Here is a 24,653-nt window from a genome sequence, read left to right on the forward strand (position 1 = left end):
AATAAATGACTCCTGTACAAATTGGAGCAGTGTGGCATTATGAGCAAATAGATGCTGTGGATAAAGGTATGGTTGAGATGGGTAAGACAGAGAGTGGTAATCAATGGACATTGATGTTTGTGGACTGATGTTATTAGTTGTGTCCCCAGGGTTCGATGTTGAGCCCATTGTTCTTTTCTGCATTTATCAGTGATATTGATGAAGGCATATCAGACTTAACATTCAAGTTTTCAGATGATACAAAGGTTGGCAGGGTGGTTAATGACAGTATGCTATTGCAACAAAATCTAGAAACGTTAGGTAGATGGGCTGAGAAACAGCATTGAAGTTTAACATCGATAAATGGAAAGTACTGTATATAACATACTGCATAAGTTATTCTGGGGTGGCAGTAACCCCAATCTCATGTAACTCATGTATGACCTGTCTGCACTGATCAGAGAACTTCATATCTGGCTGCACAATTATTCACAGGTCCTTTTCATTTTTCACTACCCTGTGTGTAGTACTGCACAGTTGATATGTTATTCTGGGATTGCTGCTACTCATACACAGTACATTGTTTTTGTCAAACTTCATTTGCTATTTCTCAGCTAATTCTTCTTCTAATTTTTCTAGAATTTGTTGCAGCGGCATATCTTCATTACTGTTGTTAATTCCCCTGCCAAATTCTATGTATCATCTGTAAACTATATGCAAACAGTAAGCATCTCCTGTGGGACTAGCACATTCTGCCTTGGAGATTGCTGTTATGTTGTCTGATGCATGAGTGTGAGCTCTGGCTTTTAGTTGGGTAGCTGAGCGTTAAGCACTCAGCTACCCAACTTAGGACCCCATTTTAGTTCCTCAAATGGAATCTGCCCTGCTCTTCAAACTCTGATAAATGCCCATCAGAACACTGAGTTGGTGCCTAATTTCTTCACACTCCTTGGCTGGATTATGTCCTGTTTCAGAAAGTCTGCAAACATTTCACAAGTTGCACATTTTGTTAGGCTGTGACACTTTGGAGAATCTCCCCCTTCAGTTCTCCTCCGAGCCACAGAATTCCGCTACTTTGTGCACATTGCTTTGCTGCTCTGGGGCATGATTTCTGTTTAAAAAGAATTTGATTACCAATGAAAATTAATGAATTTATTTGATTAATTGTCAGTGCTGCACTAAGCTAATAGATTCCTAAATGCAGTGATATGTATTACCCTATAAAATTTTACATTATACTTTATGCTCAAAATATATGTTATGCTATACCATTATGATACAGTATTAAATTAGTTATTGTTAGCAGTGTTATTAGCTGTTTAATGACCACATCATGATATTTTACCAGATGGGTCAGGCATGACCCATCTGGTAAAATATGAACCCATGCTGAGATTTATTCTCAGCATGGGTTCATATTTTACTCCCCTTAATGAACCCATGCTGAGATTTATTCAAGATACCATTCTTGTTGAGCTGGTTGTGAATTGCAACTTTTACTATACTACCACCACCACAGATTCTACGATCTCATCTTACACAGAATTCAGACTCATTGGCCTATTGTTACCCAACTCCTCTTTAGCACCACTTTTATATAATGGGGAGACATTAGCACTTTATTAGTCCAAGGGGATTTTACCAAAGCCTATTAAAGCTCTCATTAATTCACAATGGTTTTGATACATTCACCTGCAACTTTTTATTGCATGGTAAATTAATGGTAAATTAATTATAACAATATATACCATCCTCACAAAGCCTTATTCTCCTTCAACTTCCTGCTCTTAGCTCTCTTTGCTGGTGTTTTTTTTTTTTTTTTTTTTATCAGTTTTTGCTCCATTAGTGGTTTTGTTACATATTCTCTTATGATGCTCACACAACTCAGAATTATGTGATTGTCCATAACTGACCCAAGAGAGCAATTGACTCCCCCACCTCTGACTGGTCAAAGAAATTCGGAGAAACCCTATCCTACCCTTTAAAGATCAGTTCACTTGTTTTTATGTACATGGATTTTTGTACACTGGTTAACAAGAGAAAGAGGGGGGAAGGGAGGAATGGTAAGTTAACCAAAAAGAAAGAAAAAAAAGAAGAGAAACCCACATTTTTTATAGTATAAATTTAAATTCTTTTGCTGAAAAGTTGCATTAATAATGCATCCATATCCCTCCCTATATTTATATTTGTTGTGTTGTCTTTAAATTTTCTTATGTATTATGTACATAAGAAAATTTAATTTTTTTTTTGTAAAATCTCTTAACCACCCATAATTACAAACTTGTTTCAATTAAAAGTGCAGGAACAACTGTAGGTGTGTTCAGTGGTCTATACTTTTAATAGAAATGAACTTTTGAAATTATAATACAGAAAAAAGATTTTACTAAAAGAAAAATTAAAGAAGCTATTTAGGTAATAAAATTTAAAAATAAGACAATAAATAGAAATGTGGGGAGGGATGTAGATGAATTACGGATGCAATGTTTTGGTGATAGAATTTGAGTTTATACTGTAAAAAATATGGAGGGGTACTTTTTCTTGTTTTTTTTTTTTTTTTTTTTTTGCTAGCTCAGGGTATAAATTTAAAGGGTAGGTTTCTTTCATTGACCATTTACTCTCTTATGACATTTCTTTTCTTACCTGGACATATGACCATCTAAAGGAGTTCTGTATGTGATCAAGAGCTTGGTATAGGTCTCAGAACATAATTCATTTATACAGGTAATATTGCAGAGTAAGTGTTTTTAATTATGGTTATTTCTTAATTGAATTAAGTCATGAAGGTAAAGACTCATTTAATGTCCCATGTTTATTTCTTTTGCCCAGTTAAAACTCTTGACCTTGCTAGTCATCCATTTTAGCATCTTATATTTATGGAACTTGGCCACTGGTATGAATGCATTTCTGACTTAGAGGGTAAATCCCTATGGCTATTTCCCCATGTCATATTTGTATCTAACATCCATACAGTAGTCTATTCAGTTAATTGAGCTCAACAAATGTTTCATTACATTATATTTTTAGCCCTCCTTAGCCCATTGCTAACAGGGCTAAGGAGTCAATTACACTGGTCAGCACCAATTTCATCCCTAATATAATTTCGACAGATTCTTGTAGGAAATATGTTCAAAAGCTCATATGTGCTTAAAAAGTTCTTATCACCCTCAGTTTTCAAATATCGTAGGAATAATAAACAAAAACCAAGTCCTATATTTGATTTAATCATTTTTTTTAATTTATTTTATCTATTTATTTTTTAGAACATTCGGGAGATTTCTAGAGCATTCTGGAGCTTTCCACAACATTCTCTAGAATTAATATTTCTCACAAGTCATAACTTGTGAGAAAAGCCTATGAACTCTATTTTGGATGTAAGGTCAGAGATCAAGATAAAGTATGGGCTCCAAAGATTTCCTATAGCTCATGTTCAAGGATATTAAAAGGCTGGCTTAGAGGTAGTCATAAATCAATGCCTTTTGCTGTTCCGGTGATATGGCGAGAACCTTGAGACCACATAAATGATTGTTACTTTTCCATGACTAATATTTCTTGTTTTTCTGGGAAATCCAAGCATAAAGTAGAGTATCCCAACATACCTTCTGCTTGAAGGCTGGTTGCTCATGACAATACAATGCCAGTGTCAAAGCCACCAGAAACTTATGGACTTGACTCTGATTAAGGATCAGAAAAGAAGTCTCTAGAAGAAGCAGAACCCAGAACGAGTACAGATCAACCTTTTCAACTCTTGTTACTGCAAAGCTGCATATAATCACTTAGGCAGAATTGAATGATTTGGACCTCTCCAAAACCAAGGCTCAGTTACTAGGATCATGGCTTCAGCAGTGGAATCTTCTTGAAAAGAGTGTCAAGGTGTCTTTTTATAGGAAGAAGCAATCTTACATAAGGACCTATTACTCCATGGATGGTGCTTTGGTTTATTGTACATGAAACAATGTCCAGGAATTAATGAAAGATTTGGATCTGGAGCATGTCCCCCGAGCAGTGGAGGCTTTCATTGATTCATCCAAGGTCAGTATGCAGTATCCATCTATATCATTGGCCTATGCAGTTCACATTAAGGAAAAGTATGAGAACTCACAGGTTCTTTTTCTGTTGCAGTTGCTGACTGGGTTGCAAGGTGAATACACTGCATACTGCTGCTTTTTATGTGAGTAGGATAGCCAAGTGAAAGATTGCCACTACAAGGTAAAAATAATGGCCAGACCGTTCAGAAAATACACCAGGCTAGAAAAATTAGCACATCCTTCTTTGGCGGATAAGTCAAAAATCTGTTTACCTCATTGCACATCAAGCTAGGTTTGATAAAATTATTTGTAAAAGCACAAATAAGGTTCTTAAATTCCAAGATGAGGAATTCACTAAAAAAATTAAATGCTACAGAAATAAGAGCTTGGAAGGCATTCGAAAACATCTGCCAAAATGTTTTCAGCAATGAGAAAATTGCAAAATTACAGTGAAATTGTGATGAGCTAATTTTAGCCTGCAGAGTTGGGATGCAACATGTCATTAAAGCTTCATTTCCTGCTTTCCCATTTCGACTTTTTTCCTGAAAACTGGGGAGTGGTCTCTAATGAACATGGTGAAACATTTTACCAAGATATTTCTCAAATGGAAAAAAGATACCAGGGAAAAGGGAGTCCAAATATGTTGGTAGATTACTGTTGGAACCTTGGATGGGAGACACCAATGGATGATTATAAAAGACAAAAATGACAAAATAAGCGTTTTGTTATCAGATAAACCTTTTTGTAAATAGAATAAGGTTAACAGACCCATGATTCAATGTTTAGTACTATATGTAATGTTTTCTTAAAATATATGAAATATTTTTTACTAGAAACTTAGTTTTTGACTTTAACCCCTTATCCCTTAAAATTGGTGGGCATTACAGCAATATGGTTGCCATATTTGAATTCTGCAACGTCAAATCTACAAGAAACATTCTGAATTTTAACAGGGAGCGAAAAAAATGTATTTTTTTTTGCTGACCATTGTTCTCCCACAGTATAAGGCAATGGTTAGCTCACATCTTGAGTACTGCATATAGGTTTGGAGTCCTCAATTTGGGAAGATGTGAAAATGCTAAAACAGGTGCAGAGAAGTGCAGTGTGATTGGTAAGGGGAACAAATGGTTACCAAGAAAGGCTTCAGTTCTGCAAATTGCAATATTTGGAGATTAGGGAGGTGATGTGATTGAGATGTTTAGGACTTTTAACAGATTGAGCAAGGTCACTGCTGTTGGCAGTGACCTTGCTCAATGTGAAAATGCTAGAACAGGTGCAGAGAAGGGCAGTGTGATTGGTAAGGGGAACAAATGGTTACCAAGAAAGGCTTCAGTTCTGCAAATTGCAATATTTGGAGATTAGGGAGGTGATGTGATTGAGATGTTTAGGACTTTTAACAGATTGAGCAAGGTCACTTCTGTTGGCATTCTTGCTCAGACTGTACACATGGGAGGGGCATCAGATTGAGGAAGGATGGTTGCAGGATAGATGTATGGAAGTATCTTCTGCCAGTGGGTTGTTGATTACTGCAACAAACTTCCATCTATTGTTTTGGAAGTGGGTAATTTAGATAAATTCGCGGCAGAACTAAACAAACCATTCAAGGAGATGGACAGGTAATTTGCTGTATAAGCTTGCTTTATTGCATTGTTTGTTATTTTGCTAATACTAAGATTGCTATATTATTTAGTATATTTGGTGGACCTTTTGTTAAGTAATAGTTTTAAGTTTTTTTGCCTAATTTCCGCCTCCGTAGCCAGGTGGGCAGGAGCAGCAGTGCGTAGCACACGCTTCTTGATTAGACCGGGGTTCGAGCCTGTGATCACCAAATACGGAGGATGCGGAAAGGTCAGGTAATGATCACCGCATATCCCCAGAGCAATGTGGCCTTGGTTGCTAATGCTCCTAAAAACCAAATAACAAACAAACAATAACATTTTGCCTAATTTCAGATGGGCCAAGAAGTAACAATTAAAGTTTAACTGAAGAACGATTGAAGTTTAATTTATATTATGGGGAACAGATTCTGTGGTCATGGCCATTAAAATGAAAGCCTTGACCAGTTGCATTTAAGCAGCAGGGTGAAAAATTAATAATATCGATGAAACTTTTTTACATAGTGGAGTGGGGGGGGAGGGGAGCCTTTTCTTGCCTGGATCTGGAATTTAAGTGTCTGGATGCAAACGAGAAAATGCTTCCATCTGGAATGTTCTGACTGGGATTTTATTATTATTATTATATATATTTTTTAATTGCTCTTGTCAAACAATTAAAACGGGCTTCATTATTCATCATTTTTAAATGAAATGGGAAGCAGGTGCCAAGCTTACGATAACTGTTGTTATTGTAAACTTGTTATAACGAAATTAGCTCACTATTAATAATATATTTATTCTTGACACAATTGTTTTAAAATTTATCTATTTTAGTTCATTAGTAATTTTCTCTATATTTTTTTTTTTTCAGAGATGAACATATCTTAAAGAAAAATGGTCCAGATGCCCTTCAGTATTTATCTTTCCAGAGGCATATTATTCTTTATGTCTTGATTATTTGCATTATATGCCTAGCTGTGGTTCTGCCAGTAAATCTTCAAGGAGACTTGGGTAATAAATTGTTTGCGTAATTGTGTTGTTACATCTGTAATATTAATTTTGGTTTTTATTTTTTATAGTTTAATTTAAAAATTGTATTAACATTCAGCTGATCAATATGATTTTGGTGCTCATTCTACAGAAATTGTATAAAAGTAGAATCCTTACCACTTGTACATTTCTTGTTAAGTTTTTTTAAGCAGAAAAATAATAATAAACCTGTGACTTAATGTTATATTCAATATATATATATTTTTCTTTTCTACAGCCGCATATCGATTTCTGTCTTTGATACTAGTTTCATTCATTAATAAAACCATTGAAGGTTTCTTTGGGATGCCACATTATTTCACAATAGGTTACTCTCTCTTAACCTGGCAGTGATGGCAGGTCACTTGACAGGTGCCCCTTCAAAATAATGTTCTTGTGTTAACTGTTAATCAATGATAAAATGTGAAATTTTTTATACTTTCCTAAATATAGTTAAACTTTTACTGCAGTAGTTTCTTAAATAATTTTTTCAATTATTAAATAATTGAAATAATTTAAATTAAATTATTTCAATTATAATTAAGTTATTAAATTATTTAAATTAAATAATTTTTATGCAGAAATTGTGCATGAGAACCTGTCAGGTCAGGTACCCTGGTACCAAACGAGGTACCAGACCTTTGGTACCTTGCATGATACCAAACAAGTGCCAGTGCTGCATTGTTTATTACTTGTTTCCTCACTCACTAGTTCATTAAATATCTATAACCTTACCTAGTAGTTTTTGAAAAATTTCACATAGTAAAGACAAGAACACAAAACTATATTCCATCAAGAAGGACGCTACCCTGCAGGAATCAGCTTAAGTAATTTCACATGCATGGCACAGTTAGAAAGCATGTGACTCCTAAAACTAAATAGCAGATAATTCTTTGCTTATGTTAATACAGCTTTTGTGTTTGTGGGTTTCATCAAAAAAAAAAAAATACTGAGAAAGAAAGGCATGAATCATGTTGGTCCACTGGATATGAATGGCATAACTGTTGGTAATTCTGTACAGGTTTCTGACAAATGTAAGTGCAAACTACTTAAGTAGTTTGCATTTATATTCAAACATGAAGCTTTTCGAGATGGGTAGACTTGAAGTATAACTGGGTTTAAATGATTTTATGATAGCTGAAGCTAAAAGCAACACATACAATTATATTAAAAGAAACAGAAAAAGAGTTATTTCAATTTTTATTACTTCAAAGCTAATTGGGTCACCTTACAGGTAAAGCAAACCTTTAGTTCTAATAATGAGCACATCCTTCAATTTAGTTATTGTCACTCACTGCAGACTAGATATGTGCACATTTCTTTCTATTCAAACAGGAGTTGCAGAGAGCAGTTACAAATATGTAAGACCTAAGTAATTACAAACTTGAAAGTAAGATCATATTAGCAGGAATGTAGGTATGTTACCATAACAGTATGGATAAGAGAAGGAGAGATCTTGTCTCACCAATCTGATTAGTTGCTATAAGGTAGTCACAAAGAAGCTATATCTGAAAAAAATAATTTTTATAATATACGATAATATTTATATTTAATATTATAATTTTTATAATATTAAATATAAATTATTTATAATAATTTTTATAATATGCTACCCAAAAGTTCCCAAAATGTATTTATAAAATAAATTACTCACTCTGGGTCTTATTCCCCACTGTCACTTTCAAAGTAGTCCCCCTTGAGAGCATAAACATCAATCTCAGTGCTTCTTCCATGATTTGAATGCATTCTGAAAGTCTTTTCTCATAGTGTTCAGCACCACCTGCGATTTGATTTGGAAATTATCTATGCTGTCAAATCTTTGACCCTTCAGCTTGATTTTCATTCTTGGGAAGAGGAAGAAGTCACTAAGTCTGGTGAATAAGGTGGGGGGACGATTGTCATGTTGTTCGGTGCCAAAAACTGCGCCACAGGGCCAAAAATTGCATTGTCATAATGAAGGACCCAGTTTGTGCAGCACTTCTCTGGACATTTCCTCCTGATGGCTTCCCTTAACTGCCTCAGGACGTCACAGTGGAACTTTGCATTGACAGTCTGGCCAGGGGGGGCTGAATTCATTATGGATAATCCATCAATGTACAAAAAAAGATCAGCATGGACTTCACATTGCTCCTTACTTGTCGGGCTTTCTTCAGTCAGGGCAAAGATGGGCTCTTCCACTGAGATGATTGGTTTCTGTGTCATACCTGTACACCCAACTTTCATCACCAGTGACTACCGTAGAAAGGAAGTTTTGACTTCTGTCCTGTTCTTGAAGATCTCTGCTAACTTCCATGCGATGCTGCTTTTGGTTTTCACTCAGTAACCGTGGCACAAATTTGGCCACAATCCTTCTCATGTTCAACTTGTTCGACAAAATCTGCTGACACTTGCTGTAGGATAGTCCTACAGTGCCATGAATTTCGTAGATGGTCTGCATGTGGTCTTCACGGATCGCTGCCCAAACTTTTGCGACATTTTCTAGGGCGGTACTCAATGATGGATGCCCCGAGCAATCATTGTCATCAACCGACATTTGACTGTTTTTAGAACGGTTAAACCAGTAGTAGGTCTGTGTCTGGCCTAAAATGTTGTCGCCAAAAGCTTGTTTCAACTTCTTATGGGTTTCTGCTGCTGTATTGTTAAGAAGGAAACAAAACTTGATGCAAAGCATATTGCTCTCTCACCTCAGCCATCTCAACAATTGTAAACTATGCAAAACACTCTGCCAATTAACTGCGCATAAATATTCAACGACTCCATCCAGCCCGACGCCACGTGATACACTGATTCACAAAGGATACATGCAGTGTTACCTAGCACGACAAGTCCGTACTAGACATAGTTCCCGTAGGCGCCTCCGTAGCCAGGCGGGAAGAAGCAGCAGTGCGTAGCACACACTTCTTGATTAGACTGGGGTTAGAGCCCGTCACCACCAAATATGGAGGATGCGGAAAGGTCAGGGAATGACCACCGCATATCCCGGAGCAATATGGCCTTAGTTGCTAATGCTCCTAAAAACCAAATAAGAAACAACAACAACAAACGACATAGTTCCCGCGCAACATTCAAATTTCGGGAACGGACAAGGACAGGGTTTGTGTAGCACCTCGTATACTTATATTTCAGTAAACCTTTTGATAATGTTCTCCCTGAATGGCTCATGGAGCAGTATGGCTTAGGAGTGTTACTGCTATGGATAAAGGGATGATTGAGTGGAGACAGTTAATGTCTACTGCTCTTCGAGTGCCTATATGTAGTATTTAAGATGCAGCATAACAATTGCTTTATACAACGAGACAATCACCTCTTTGTCTCTACTGGCAAAATTCTTGTGTATCCTTGAGAGAACTTCATGATGTGTCCAGTAGCCACAGAATTTGATAGCTTAAATGCATGGCTACTGGACATGGCATTTAATAGCTTAAATAAATTTAAGGCTGAACTAGACAAACATTTGGAGTGACTGAATGGGTGAAATGAGAAGTTTTTTTTTTTTTTTTTTTTGGTACATGCAAAAAGATGGATTGCTAAAATATTTATATATAATTTATTTTCTAGGAGATGATACGTTTGGACGTACTACATTGAGTTCATTGGATCCCAAGTAAGGATTTGTAATTAATTAAACCTTTTCTGTATGCTTTTGCAGTATTATGATTTTTTTATTTGCAGAATTGCATTTGATTTAAATTAAGACATCTTTCTGAATTAATAATTAATAATTATTAGTTCTTTATTTGGAAATACAGGCATACCTCGAATAATGAATAGGATGCGTTCCACGAAATTACTTCGTTAAGCAAAACTTCGTTTTCAGAGGTAAAAATACTATGGCCAGAATAGGGATACGTTCCTACGTAAAGAAAATGAAAAGCTTTTTTTTTCAAACAAAGAAAAGTTTTATTAAATAAACAGTCAACTTATATACAAAGTGAAATCACATTTTAAAATATGAGTCTAAAGTTGATTGCTTATGCTTTTTTTCTCTTTCATTTAACAATTGCTTATACGGAGTTATTGCATTTAACACCGATCGCTTAACAATAAAACTTCTTCCTAAATCAGGCTCATTTTCACTAAAAAAATTTAAAACGTTTTCAATGTCATTTAAGCACCTTTTTAAATCTTTGGTTGTTAACACTTTTTCGGCAGGAACTTCTTTAACTTCCTCTTCATTATCTTTGTCTTCGTTGCTAACAAGGTTTTCTAAATCTTCCACTGAAAAACCATCATCTTCTGCATTCAATAAATTTCTAACATCCTCTTCATCGACATTTTCGAAACCTATTGATTGAGCCATCTGGATAACTTCATTTCTAATTTCTTGGATGTTATTTTCTTCTTCTAGTACAACTTCTGGCCATATTTTGCACCAAACTCCATTTAAGCATTTCTTAGTGACTTCTTTCCAGGAACTATCAATGTTTTCAATTGCGTTTTTAATGGTGTAGTTTTTCCAAAAAGTTTTAACTGTCATTTCCTCTTTATCCTCTAGTTCAGTTAAATTGCTTAATGTTCGACGCAGATAATAAGCTTTAAATGATGCTATTACTCCATGATCGTGAAGATAATCAGGGAAGTTGTGTTTGCTGGAAGAAACACAACTTTTACAGGAATGCATGTGTCCAACGTGTTAAGATCAGTAGGATGTCCCGAAGCATTGTCTAACAACAAAAGAGCTTTTTCTTCAAAGTTGTTTTTTTGACAATACCGTTTTACTTCAGGACAAAAGTGGTTAACAAACCAATCAGTAAATAACTCCTTGGTAACCCACGCTTTTCTATTTGCTTTCCATATTACATGTAAATTCATTTTTATGTTACCTTTTAATGCCCTCTGATTTTCTGAATTTATAATCGCCAGAGGCATTTGATCCAAAGAGTAACGTTAAATGGTCTTTGGCTGCTTTGAACCCAGCAGCTGATTTTTCTTCAATAGAAATGAAGCTTTTTGTTGGTAGCCGTTTCCAGAACAAACCGCTTTCGTCAACATTGAACACCAAATTTGGTGGAAAATTTTCACGTTCAATTATTTCCTTTAGTTTTTCTGGAAACTTCTCCTGTTAATTTTACACTATGAATCCTGGCCAGTTTTTTAAATTTCTCGAACCAACCACGAGAAGCCCCAAAGGTTTCCGTAATTTCTTCAGTTTGTTTAGATTTCAGGTGATTAAACTGGAATATTTTTTTATGTTAAATGGGGCTTGAAATTGCGGACTTCGTTATATCGAAGCTTCGTTATCAGAGGTAACGTTAACCGAGGTATGCCTGTAGCTGTTTTTGATTTTTTTTCCCTTTTTCTTCCACTATATAGTTTAATATAGTGAAATTAAGTTGATAATTTTTGATATAAGGTATTTATTATCATTGTTTCTAATTATAGAGGATCACTACATTTTTAGTGAAAAAAAGAAATTATATTCCAAATAATTTTCAGATCTCATTTGAAAACCAAAAGGAATTCAATTCAGCAACACCCATATCCTTCATACATTACAAAAAAAAATGTTTGACAAAGTCAACAGGAAAACTAACAAACTTTGAAATGCCTACTTATTTAATTGTAATATTAGAATCGCATCGGTAGAGCTTCAAAGCTGTATGCATAAGAAACTAGAACTGAAATTAGAAATGTACTCAGGCGAACTCAGAAGTATGACAAGGCTTAGTCTTTGACTTATTCTATTAAATGTTTATGTAAATAATTTAGTTAAAGAATGGAAAATACAGTTCTTCCAGAATGCCTGTAAGAAACACCCTGACAATAGAAATCCTTTTATTTTCAGGTGATCAAATTAAAGTTTTACAAAGTTTAATATGATAACCTATTATAAATAACCCAAAGGATAACATATGGCAAGCAGTTTTCAAATCTATTAAATTTTCCAAACTGTTCTTAATTTATATTTGTCTTGATATATATGTCCTGCAGCCATCCTTTTTCAATTTATATGTACTATCTGAGAAAGAGTAAGAATACAATCATCATTAACTTTACTTAAACCATTTAAGGCCATGAACACTTCAGTCAGGCCTCCATTCAAGTGTTTAGTTTCCAAGCACCACAATTTTCAGAACCAAAGTCATTTGTGGTAAGAGTACAGCTTTGTGTTCTTCACCATTCTGATTATTCTTTTCTGTACCCATTCCACGGGATCCACAACTTTCTTAAAATGAGGCACACTTGAGATAAATGCAGTACTCAAGATGCAGCTTAAAAAAAAAAAAAAAAAAAACAATGGGATAATCATCTCCTTGTCTCTGCTGTCAAAGTTCCTGCATGTGGTTGACAGAACCACAGGAGCTGTTCTGGCAGCCTGTCTGTGCTGCTCAGAAATTGTGTCCAACTGTATACAATTACCCATGTCTCTTTCATTCTCCACCACCTTGAGTATGGTACCACCTAACTGGTATGCAGTATTTTTCATTTACCAGTATTAAACCTTAATTTGCACTTCTCAGCCTGTCTGTTTAATTTATCTAGATCTTGCTGTCATTAACCACCCTACCAATCTTTGTATCATCTGCAAACATAGATAATAAGTTTCATATGCTTTCATATCAATGTCATTAATAATTATCTGTAAATGTTAAGGAACCAAGTATTGAACCCAGTGTGACTCCATTTATAACATTAATCCAAGAAGGGTAGTGCTCATTTGTAATTACCCTTTGTCTGCTGCCACTGAACGATTAGCATTAGTTGAGGCATATGATGCAAGAAAGCAAGTTTGTACAGCATCAGAAAAAAAAAAAAAAAAAAAACCCTTCCCATTTCACCCATTCATTTCCTTATCCATACCTGGAACTTGCCCCGATACCACACTACAATTTGTACAGAACTTTCATTTGGAACAGTTTCTAAAGCTTTACTGAAATCTAAATATATGATCAAAATTATTATTTGCATCTAGTTTCTTTGTTATTGCATCATAGTAGCTAATCAGATTGGTCAGTTAGGATCTTCCCTTAACAAACTCACGATGCTTTAATTTCTTTAAGATGATCCTGAAGTACTTCTTTAATCACTGATTCTATTATTTTCTCTGGCACTGAAGAAGTAGTAGTAGTAGTAGTGGCATGTGATGCAAGAAAGCAAATGTATGAGCTTATGCAGCATCAGCCAAAAAAAAAAAAAAAAAAAATCACACCATTCCCTCCAAATGCCTGTCCAGTTCCTCCTTAAATTTATTCAAGCTATCAACTTCCACAACGACAGATGGAAGTTTGTTCCAGCAATTAACCGCCCGCACATCTATTCTACATCTGTCTTTTCTTAATTTGAATTTATGCCCCCTTAGGTTCGTAATCTGAACAAGTGGAAGGATCCCATCAGAATTCAGCGTGCTCAATCCATTCAAGGCCTTATATACCTCAATCAGATCACCGCGCAGGTGCCTAGTCTCCAGCCACTGCAATTTGCAGAACTTAAGCCTCTCTTAGTAAGAGGATCCCTTCATTCCCCTCACCAATCTTGTTGCCCTTCTCTGTACCCGCTCAAGTAAATCTACATCCTTCCTAAAATGAGGTCTCCAGACCTGTACGCAGTACTCAAGGTGTGGCCTGACCATTGCCTTATACAGAGGGATAATCACCTCCTTTTCCCTGCTAGCAAAATTCCTATATATCATTGACAAAACCCCATGACCTGCCCTGGCAGCCTGTCTGCATTGCTCATAGAACTTCATATCTGACTGCACAATTACTCCCAGGTCTTTTTCATTTTCTACCACCTTAAGTGTAGTACCACACAGTTGGTACGTTTCTCTGGGTTATTTCTACCCATATGCAGTACTTTGCATTTGTCAAGGTTAAACTTCAGTTGCCACTTCTTAGCCCATCTGCCCAAATTATCTAGATCCTGTTGCAGTAGCAGACTGCCATTGCTGTCATTAACAACCCTGCCAACCTTTGTATCATCTGCAAACTTCGACATTAAGCCTGATATACCTTCATCAATATCATTGATAAATATACAAAACAACAGTGGACCTAACACCGAACCCTGTGGGACTCCACTAATAACATTAGTCCAAGAAGAGCAGCACCCATTGATTACCACCCTCTGTCTTCTTGCACTTAACCATCCTTTTATCCATTGTAGCAACTTACCCTTAATACCATTCTGCTCCAATTTGTACAATAGTCTTCCATGCGCAACAGTGTCAAAAGCTTTCCTGAAATCCAAATATATGATATCAAAATTGTTTTTTGCATCCAGTTCCTTTGTAACCACATCATAATATCCTATCAAATTTGTGAGACAAGACTTTCCCTTAACAAACCCATGCTGTGTCTGAATTATTGCTGCAGTCTTGTCTAGATGATCCTGCAATGCATCTTTAACCAGCGACTCCATTATTTTACCCGGAACAGAAGTTAAACTAACTGGTCTGTAATTACTCGTGTCACCCTTCGATCCCCCTTTGTGAATTGGGGATACATTTGCACATCTCCAGTCCGTGGGAACCTCCCCTGAGTCCAAGGATGCTCTCATAATTATGGCTAAGGGTTTGCTTAGTTGCCTTGCCGCCTCCTTTAATATAACTGGATAGATCCCATCCACCCCAGGTGCTTTTCTTACGTTTAACTTCAACAATTTCTCTTCCACTTTGCTCTCAGTTATTACAAGATCATTAAGCACCCTGCTACAATTTGATAACCTTCTGCCATTTTCAAACCTTAATAATTCCTCACGTGTGAATGTAGATGCAAAATACTCATTCAGTTTGTTTGCTATCTGAGCAGGATCATCAACAGTCGAACCATCGATGTCAAGTGGACCAATCAGATTCATCCCCTTCCTTTTAGAGTTTATATAAGTAAAGAAATCCTTGCTGTTTTTCTTAGCATCTTTTGCCAAGGATTTCTCGTAATCTGCCTTCGCCTGCCGAACCTCCTTTGTGACCTGATTACAGATTAACTTATATCTGCCATAATCTTCTGAGTCGCTTGATAATTTATATGCATCCCATGCATTTTTCTTCTCTGTTACGAGTCTCATTAGTTCATTTGACAACCATTTAGGCCTAAACCTTGAACAATATTTTTTAATAGGTATGAAACTTTTAGTAGCTTCCACGATTAATTCCTTGAATGCTTCCCACTTAGAATTTACTGTTGGTAACATCGTCAGTTGATCCCACTGTACAGAATTTAAAAACTGTCGGAGACCACTGTACTCCTTTACGGAAGCAAAAACCCTTTCCTTTACCCCTGATGGTAATTAAATCTTTAAGTAAATCCCACGTCAGTACACTGTGATCACTGCCACTTAGTGGTTCTTTAATCTGCAAATTCCTAATACATGAATGATCACTGCTGATAACCAGATCAAGAGTATTACTTTCTCTGGTTGCCTCTCGAACATGCTGCTGCAGAAAACAATCATCCAATAAATCCACAAAAATCTGACTAGTGTGTGAGTGCCCAACCCACAAGTTCCAGTCAATATCTGGGAAGTTAAAATCCCCCATTATAAGACATTCCGATTTACTAGCCCACTGTATTTCTCAGTCAAGCATATAGGCTTATAATCACTCATTCTGTTGTTAATAGGAGTATTCACAACAGAATGAGTGAATTTACCATATTTGCACACGTTCAATTTATAGGAAAATACCCTGAACTGAAGGATACTTTCATGATTATGTCCAAAAGGTTGCTTATCTCTTTTGCTGCTGTTTTTAATATAACTACATAGATCCCATTAGCCCTTAGTGCCATTTTTAATTTTAACTTCAACGATTTTTCTTCTGCACTTCTTCTCAGTTATAACAATCATTTAGCTCCCAGTTATAACTTGATGTACTTCTGGTGTTTCTATCCCTAAAAACTTCTTTACATATGAATGTAGATGCAAAATATTTATAGAGTTTGTCAACAACTTGAATAGGATCAACAGTAGTTATTCCATTCATAATGAGTGGGCTAATTTATAATAATTTCATGCAGTTTCTTCTCTGCTACTAGTCTCATCAGTTCATGTGATAAAAATCATATCCCATTTAGAATTTGCAGTTGGTAACATCATCAGTTGGTCACACTGAAAGGAATTTAAGAATTGTCTAAAACCACTGTAGGCACCTTTACAAAAGCAAAATCCCTTCCCCTTACTCTTGACAGAACCACAGGAGTTGTGTCTAAGCATATCCTGTGTTAGTATATTATGAATACTGCTTTCTAATGGTTCCTTTATATGGAAATTCTTAATTCACGATGAGTCACTACTGATAATCAGATTAAGAGTATTGTTTTCTCTTGTTGCCTGGAAACCTTGGGAGGTGCAATATGGCCACAGAAGCCGATGCGCCAACAACTACCAAATCAAAAAAAAAAAAAAAAAAAAAAAAAAAATCAAAAAAAAAAAAAATCATCTTGTTGCCTTTCTAATATACTGTCATAGAAAACAGTCATGCTTTCGAGTTAATATCTGGAAAGTTAAAGTTGCCCATTATAAGACATTCCATTCTACTGGTCTACTCCACCTGTCTGTGTAGTTGTTCATTATACTCATCACAGTCATTTATCCTATAGCAGACTCCAACTTTAGTTTTCCCAGTGCTTATGTCACACCAATATTTCACTAGCCACCCACATCATCTGGATACACTGCCTTAGATTCTGTGCTTCTTAATCGTGAGCATAACTCCTTCCCCTCTCTCCTTCCTATAAACATTGTATTTGCTATATTCAAATTCTAGATAGCTTATGTCTGGTGCCATGTTTCTGACAACCCTACTATATCTACATTTGTTGATTTTACCAAGTACAGTAGACTTTCAGAATAATGACACTTTCGTTGATTCAAGGTGCCATTATTTCGATTTTTCCGTTATCTAGAAAGTTTTATTTTTAATATATTTAATGTAGAAATAATGAGGCTAAATAAGAAATAAAGAGATTAAGAATGCAATTTTATTAACTGTGCATAAAAAAATATAAACATGTTGATGATACAATGTTATAATCTGCCATTAATATACTCATACTTACACCCCGTTCTGTTTTCTTTATTATATCAAGAAAACAGAACGGGTGTAAGTAGGATTAGTCTGTGTGGATAGTATAGTGGTATCGTCACCTCCACCCCCCCACACTGGATAGAAAGTTTGTAGCATGTCACATTTTCATGTTATGGCTTCATGCTCCTTTTTTCCAAAAATTGTGAATTTTTACTTATCTGAATGTACTTGACTACTTTTCTTGTAAATTAATTGCTTGAAATAGAAATGACGACCAGTAAACATTCCAAATGGATAAAAAATAACATATTTAAACTTTATAAATACCTATTTGGATCTAAGCAATTAACCCACAAAAGTGGAGGAAAAAATAGGAAATCGTACTACTTACAGTTATTTATTCCTCTTATGAGCAGAATGGTCCTCCCTTGTCAGAAACCAGCAGTAGTCACCCATCATTGTTGGATCCCATCGTCCTTGATACCTCTGCTCCATAGTGTGGGTATCTTGGTGGAATTGTTCCCCCTGCTTGTCACTGACAGATCCCAAGTTGTCTGAAAGAAGTCCAGGTGCGAATGTAGGAAGTGCATCTTCAGCGAAATTCGGCATCTTAACTTTAGACAGTCATGCAACAATTTTTCCATCAACTCTTTATAGTTCTCAAATTTTTTTATTCCCTAAACCCACTAAAAACAGCTCTGAAGGATTTCCACAGAGCTAATTCAATGGCATTAAGTTTCGTTAAAAGATTTTATCCTTTAAAAGCCATCTAATTTGTAGGCCTATGAATATACCCTCCTTCAACTTTGCATCACTGCTTTTTGGAAACTGGCTTTTTAAGCACTCAACCTTCACTATTTTTGTACACAGCTTTCACAAAATTTTAATGGGACCCAGCTTAATTGTGCAAAGGTGGGAGAAGCACCATTTCAGATTTTACTAAATGCATACATTTGATGTTGAGTTTCCCTGGAACATATTCTTCTATGTTGGGCCATTCCTTCAGAATATTATGCTCAGAATAATCGCCTGAAAGGGCATAAATTCAAATTGAGGAAAGACGGTTGTAGGATAGATGTGCAGAAGTTTGCCTTTAGCCAGCGGGTGGTTGAATGGTGGAACAAACTTTCATCTGTTGTCGTAGAAGATGATAGCTTAAATAGATTCAAGGCAGAACTTGACAAACATTTGTAGTGAGTGGATGGGTGAAATAAGGGTTTTTTTTTGGCTGATGCTATACAAGCTTGCTTTCTTGCATCATGTGCCTTTGCTAATGCTAATATAATGATGTTCTACTGCTTGACTATCCCATAAACACAGGAAACAACAATACTTAGTAAACCACCCTGTAGTCCAAGTAACAAAGTGATTAATTTAAAATCATCATAGATTTTCCAACAATTTCTTATAGTTTAAGGCATTTAATAGCAATGACATGCTATCATAGGTTTCTTTCATAACCACTGAATGAGCCACTGGGACCATTGGTTTGATATTACCATTGTTTGATATTTAAAAGCAAAACCGAGTTTAGAAGAATCAATGAATTATCTTCATTCTTCAAGAGTGTGTTCAAACCCTATTTCATCCATCAATCTCACAAGAACTAATTGTCGGTGACCATTGTTAGGGAAACAAGGAATATATTGTGCAAGAAGGATAGGTGGAACAGGACTAGGGTATGTCTACCAGAGGCAAAGGTTAATGACGTTGTAGAGCAGATATCATTTTTTAAGGGTGCAAAAGGTGATATTGTTGTACACGTTGGCACTAATGATATTAAGGGTAGGAGACCGGTGGAATTACTTAATAAGTACAGGTCAACGTTGAAAAAAAAGCCATGAGTTAGGGTTAAATTTGAAAGTGTCAGCAATTCTGCCTAGACATGATAGGAGGGAGTATATGATGAAATCCTTGTCAATCAATTTGGCCCTGGAGAGATTGTGCAAGGCTCATGGGTTAGAATTTTTCTCAGCCTAGTCTGTGCTTGTTAACAGGAGAAACTGCTTCTACAGGGATGTGATACACTTAAATAGAAAGGATGCAAGAATATTTGCTAATGCTATCAAGGCAGTGTTAGGTGGGTCGGAAGACTGCTAGCTTGGAGGGATACACAGACTAATAGATTAACAGTATCCACTGGCAGAGATGAAAGTGTTTCTTGCACCTTCTATTGGAATGAGCAGAAGGCTGGAAAACAAGGTGCAGGGGTTTTCAGAGACTGCTGGGAGTCATCGCAGAACAAGTAAATACATGGGCTGTGTTAGGGTAGCTAAGAATAACAACAGGTGCATGTATACTTGCATGCACACCAATGCTAGGAGTTTGGTAAATAAATTTGAGGTGTTGGCCAGAACATCAAAGGCAGATATTATTGGAATATCAGAGATGTGGTGTCACACAGATATAAGGAATGCAGAATTGGAATTTGGGGAGTACAATGTGTACAGGAAGGGAGGAGGGGTTATGCTATTAGTTAAGAAACAAAATCTAAGGAAGTGCAGCCAGTTGACATAGGTGGACAGTGCAGTGTCGAGTGAGTTTGGTGTGACATAAGCACAGGGAAAGCAAAATTGAGAGTAGGAGTGTGTTAAAAGCCAAATGACTCTGATGAATATAATGAACAAATGAACAGAGAAATAGAGTGGGCCAGTAAATCAGATTGTCTTATAATGGGGGATCTTAATTTCCCAGATATTGATTGGAACTGTGGGTTGGTCATTCACACACTAGAAAGGCTTTTGTGAATTTATTGGATGATTGTTTTCTACAGTAGCATGTTTGGGAGGCAACTAGAAGGAGTAACACTCTTGATCTGATTATCAATAGTGATTCTTCATGAATTAAGAATCTGCAGATAAAGGAACCACTAGATGGCAGGGATCATAGTATGCTGATATGGGATTTACTCAAAGAGGTAACTAACACCAGGGGTAAAGGAAGAGTTTATGCTTTCATAATGGTGACTAGGGTGGTTTGAGACAGTTTTTAAATTCTATACAGTGGGACCAACTGATGATGTTACTAACAGCAAATTCTAAATGGGAAGCATTCAAAGAATTAATCTTGGAAGCTACTAGGCTTTTCATACCAACTAAGAAATATTGTTCAAGGTTTAGACCTAAATGAATGTCAGATGAACTAATGAGACATGTGGCAGAGAAGAAAAATGCATGGGATACATATAAATTAACAGGTGACACAGTAGCCTCTGGTAGATATAAGCTGGTCTGCAATTAATTCACAAAGGAGGTTAGGCAGGCAAAAGCAGATTATGAAAATCTTTGGCAAAGGATGCAAAGGAAAACAGCAAAGAACTCTATACTTATGTAAATTCTAGAAGGAAAGGGATGAATCAGATTGGTCCACTTGATATCGATGGTTCAACTGTTGATGATCCTGCTCAGGTAGCTAACAAACTGAATGAATATTTTGCATCTACATTTACACATGAGGAGTTATTCATGGGGTGGGGGTGGGAATGCCAGAGGTGTATTAAACTGTGGCAGTGAGCTAAATGATATCGTAATAACCGAGAGCAAAGTGGAGGAGAAATGGTTGAAGATAAATATAAGAAAGGCACCTGGGGTGGATGGCATCTATACAATTATATTAAAGGGGACAGCAAAGTGAGTAAGCAAACTCTTATCCATAATCATGAGTGCTTCCTTGGACTTGGTGGGGGGGGAAGTAATCATGGACTGGAGAGGTGCAAATGTGATTCATAAAGGAGGATGAAAGGGTGACACAAGTAATTACAGACCTGTTAGTTTAACTTCTGTTCTGGGGAAATTAATGGAGGTGCTGGTTAAGGAAGCACTGCAGGATCATCTAGACAAGACTTCAGTTATAGTTCAGACACAGCATGGGTTTGTTAAGGGGAAGTCTTTTTTGACCAAATTGATTTGGTCAAAGGAACTGGATGCAAAGAATAATTTCGAAGTCATATTCTTGGATCTTAGGAAGGCTTTTGATTCTATCTCATATGGAAGACTGCTGCACAAATTGGAGCAGTGTGGCATTGGAGGCAAATTGCTGCTATGGATAAAGGGATGGTTGAGTGGGAGAAGACAGTGCTAATCAATGGACACTGCTCTTTGTGGACTAATGTTATTAGTAGAGTCTCCCAGGGTTCAGTGTTGGGTCCATTGTTGTTTTCTGTATTTATTAATGATATTGATGATGGAATATCAGCCTTAATGTCTAAGTTTGCAGACGACAAGAAGGTTGGCAGGGTTGTTAATGACACTAATGACAGTAAACTACTGCAACAGGATCTAGTAAAGTTGAGCAGATTCGCTGTGAGGTGGCAACTGAAGTTTAAAATTGACAAATGTAAAGTACTGCATATGGGAAGCAGTAACCCCAGAGTAATGTCTCAACTGTGTGGTACTACCCTGAGGATAACAGAGAATGAAAAGGACCTGGGGTATTTGTGCAGTCAGATATGAAGTTTTCTGACAGTGCAAATGGTCTGCAAGGGTTGTTCATGGTGTCTTGTCAATGATATACAGGAATTTTTTCTATCCGAGAAAAGGATGTGATTATCCCCTTGTATAAGGCAGTGGTCAGGCCACACCTTGAGTACAGTATACAGGTCTGGAGGCTACATTTTAGGAAGGATGTAGAGCTGCTGGAACGAGTATAGAGAAGGACAAGATTAGTGAATAGAACAAAGGGTTGCTCTTGCGAAGAGAGGCGCAAGTTTTGCAAATTACATTGTCTGGAGACTAGGCACCTGCAAGGTGATCTGATTGAAGTGTGTAAGGCCTTGAATGGTTTGAGCATGCTCAGTGCTGATAGGATTCTTCATCTTGCCCAGATTAATCACTTGAAGGGACATAAATTGAAATTGAGGAAAGGCAGTTGTGTAGAATAGATGTGTGGAAATTTGCCTTTAGCCAGCAGGTGGTTGATTGCTGCAACAAACTTCCACCTGTCGTTGTGGAAGTTGACAACTTGAATAAATTTAAGGCAAAACTACACAAACATTTGGAGTGAATGAATGGGTGAAATGGGATTTTTTTTTTTTTTTTTTTGCTAATGCTGTATAAGCTTGCCTTCTTGCATCATATGCCTCTACTAATGTATAATCCGTTTACATCTTTGTCGACACAAAAAGAAGCTTCCATTTGATAATAAACTGCAAACTTTTCATTTTGGTTTCTAGACCCAGAAATCCTCGTGGTTTTTGCCAGCAAATTCCACTGTTGCAACCTAGTAGCTCCTAATAGCTCAGCATGTTGCTTTGAAAGATTTAAATCCCTAACCGAATCATTAAGTTCACTTTGCTGAATTAAGTGTGAGATTTTGTCATTTTCAGGATTGTAATTAGGATTGACAGACATTGAGGGGTCAGCTATGGGCTCTAGTGACTCTTGCTCTTCTTCTGGAATAGTGATTTCTTCACAACTAAGTGAAGGAATAGGGAGTTCCAGTGTGTGTGGCACTGGTCTTGTTGTGAACGGAAGATTGGGATATTTTATTTTAACTTTATTTTTACTTGAAAACCCCTTAGTATTTGTGAGGTAAAAATAATAACCTTCGAAGTGACTTGTTGGTTCTCGTCAGATCATTGGAACAGCAAAAGGTATTTTAGAATTGTTGCACTTCATCCATTCAGTCAGATTTACATAGCATGTTATACAGCACATACATACATATGCTGTGATGCCTCAGTAGCCAGGTGGGCAGGAGCAACAGTGCGTAGCACACGCTTCTTGATTAGACCGGGTTTCGAGCCTGTGATCCACCAAATACGGAGGATGCGGAAAGGTCAGGGAATGATCACCGCATATCCCTGGAGCAATATGGCCTTAGTTGCTAATGCCCCTAAAAACCCAATAACAACAACAACAATATATGCTGTGCCCACCTTTTATCCTGATCACCCATATGACAACCAAAATAAAAATAATAAGCTTGTTTCTCCTCGTCTGTGATTGATCAACATTGCGACTTCACTGTAAATTGTCCACAAACAGCAAAAACTGTTTGGCGAATTAACAGATGCACTGCATTTTCACTGCATATCATGAGTTTTCACAAGATCAAAATGTAACTTTAAAACACCACAACTTACCACTAGATCTTACAAATCGAAACTAACCCCAAAAATGTACATTTTAATGGCTAAAGACAGCGTGTAAACAGTTGTCTTTCACAGAGGTGCCTGGCCACCCGAAATATAGTAGGCTCCAAATGTGCTACCACATAACAAGGATTATAGCAATATAAGTCAGAATGGCCACTGAGGAGTGGCCGTTCTGACTTATATTGCTAAAAAAAGGTACAGTGGAAACTAAAAAAAGGGTACAGTGGATTCCGGTTATTTGGGCCACCGGTTAATCGAGGCAGCCGTTTATTTGGAGCAAATCCAAATAAATGGCTGCAGGAAACCACAGCACTGGAGATTACCCTATGATTGTCTCCGATGGTACCATGTGGTTCGGTCGAAATTCTGGAGGTCACAACCGTTAAACAATAAAAACAATTAGCAGTCACCTGTTTATTGGGCTTTTCGATTAGTGAAATCTATCATAAACGAACAGTAAACTCGATATTACTGAATTTGCGATAACACTGACAGCTGGAATTCTCTGAGTTATTATGGTGAAATGTGTTCACACTTCCATGAAATCTTCAATCATATAAAAAAATTAATTTTCAAATCTTCTCTTCCTTCCTATTTTTAAAGCTTTGTAACTCGTTACTCCATTTTCATTTGCACGTATTGTGTTACTTGCAATTTGTGTGGGCCGTGTTCTTTGTTATTGATTGCTTATCTTTTTACTGTTTTAAATTTTAACCCCCACCCACAAATGTCAGTGAACAGAAATGTCAACTAGTTCGTATGTACATATTACAGTACATATTAATTATTCCGATTTAATTGTATCATTTAATTTTTTTAATAGGTAAGGTAATAAAGGGTAAATTTGTGCTTAATATATCTTTGCTTTTATAGCCTGTGGATAATATTCCTCCTATTTTCACTAATTAGAATTGCTGTTTAATAGAATTAAAATTCAATTCACAAACGTGATCACAATGACTGGCGCT

At 36.5% G+C, this 24,653-nt stretch overlaps 1 protein-coding gene across 2 annotated transcripts in view; it reads left to right on the forward strand.

The window, feature by feature from the left end:
• The window catches only part of Tmem63 (transmembrane protein 63), a 440,514-nt gene that overhangs the window by 75,777 nt on the left and 340,084 nt on the right, over positions 1-24,653 (forward strand). For both annotated transcript variants that reach the window (XM_090375486.1, XM_090375485.1), the window contains exons 6-7: positions 6,471-6,610; positions 10,187-10,232. In XM_090375486.1, coding sequence (XP_090231612.1) covers positions 6,471-6,610; positions 10,187-10,232 — 186 coding nt within the window. The remainder of the gene's footprint in view (positions 1-6,470; positions 6,611-10,186; positions 10,233-24,653) is intronic.

This window comes from Mastigoproctus giganteus, chromosome 6 (genome assembly GCF_048544385.1).
Source record: "Mastigoproctus giganteus isolate SK-2022 chromosome 6, ASM4854438v1, whole genome shotgun sequence".
Classification (NCBI taxonomy): domain Eukaryota; kingdom Metazoa; phylum Arthropoda; class Arachnida; order Uropygi; family Thelyphonidae; genus Mastigoproctus; species Mastigoproctus giganteus.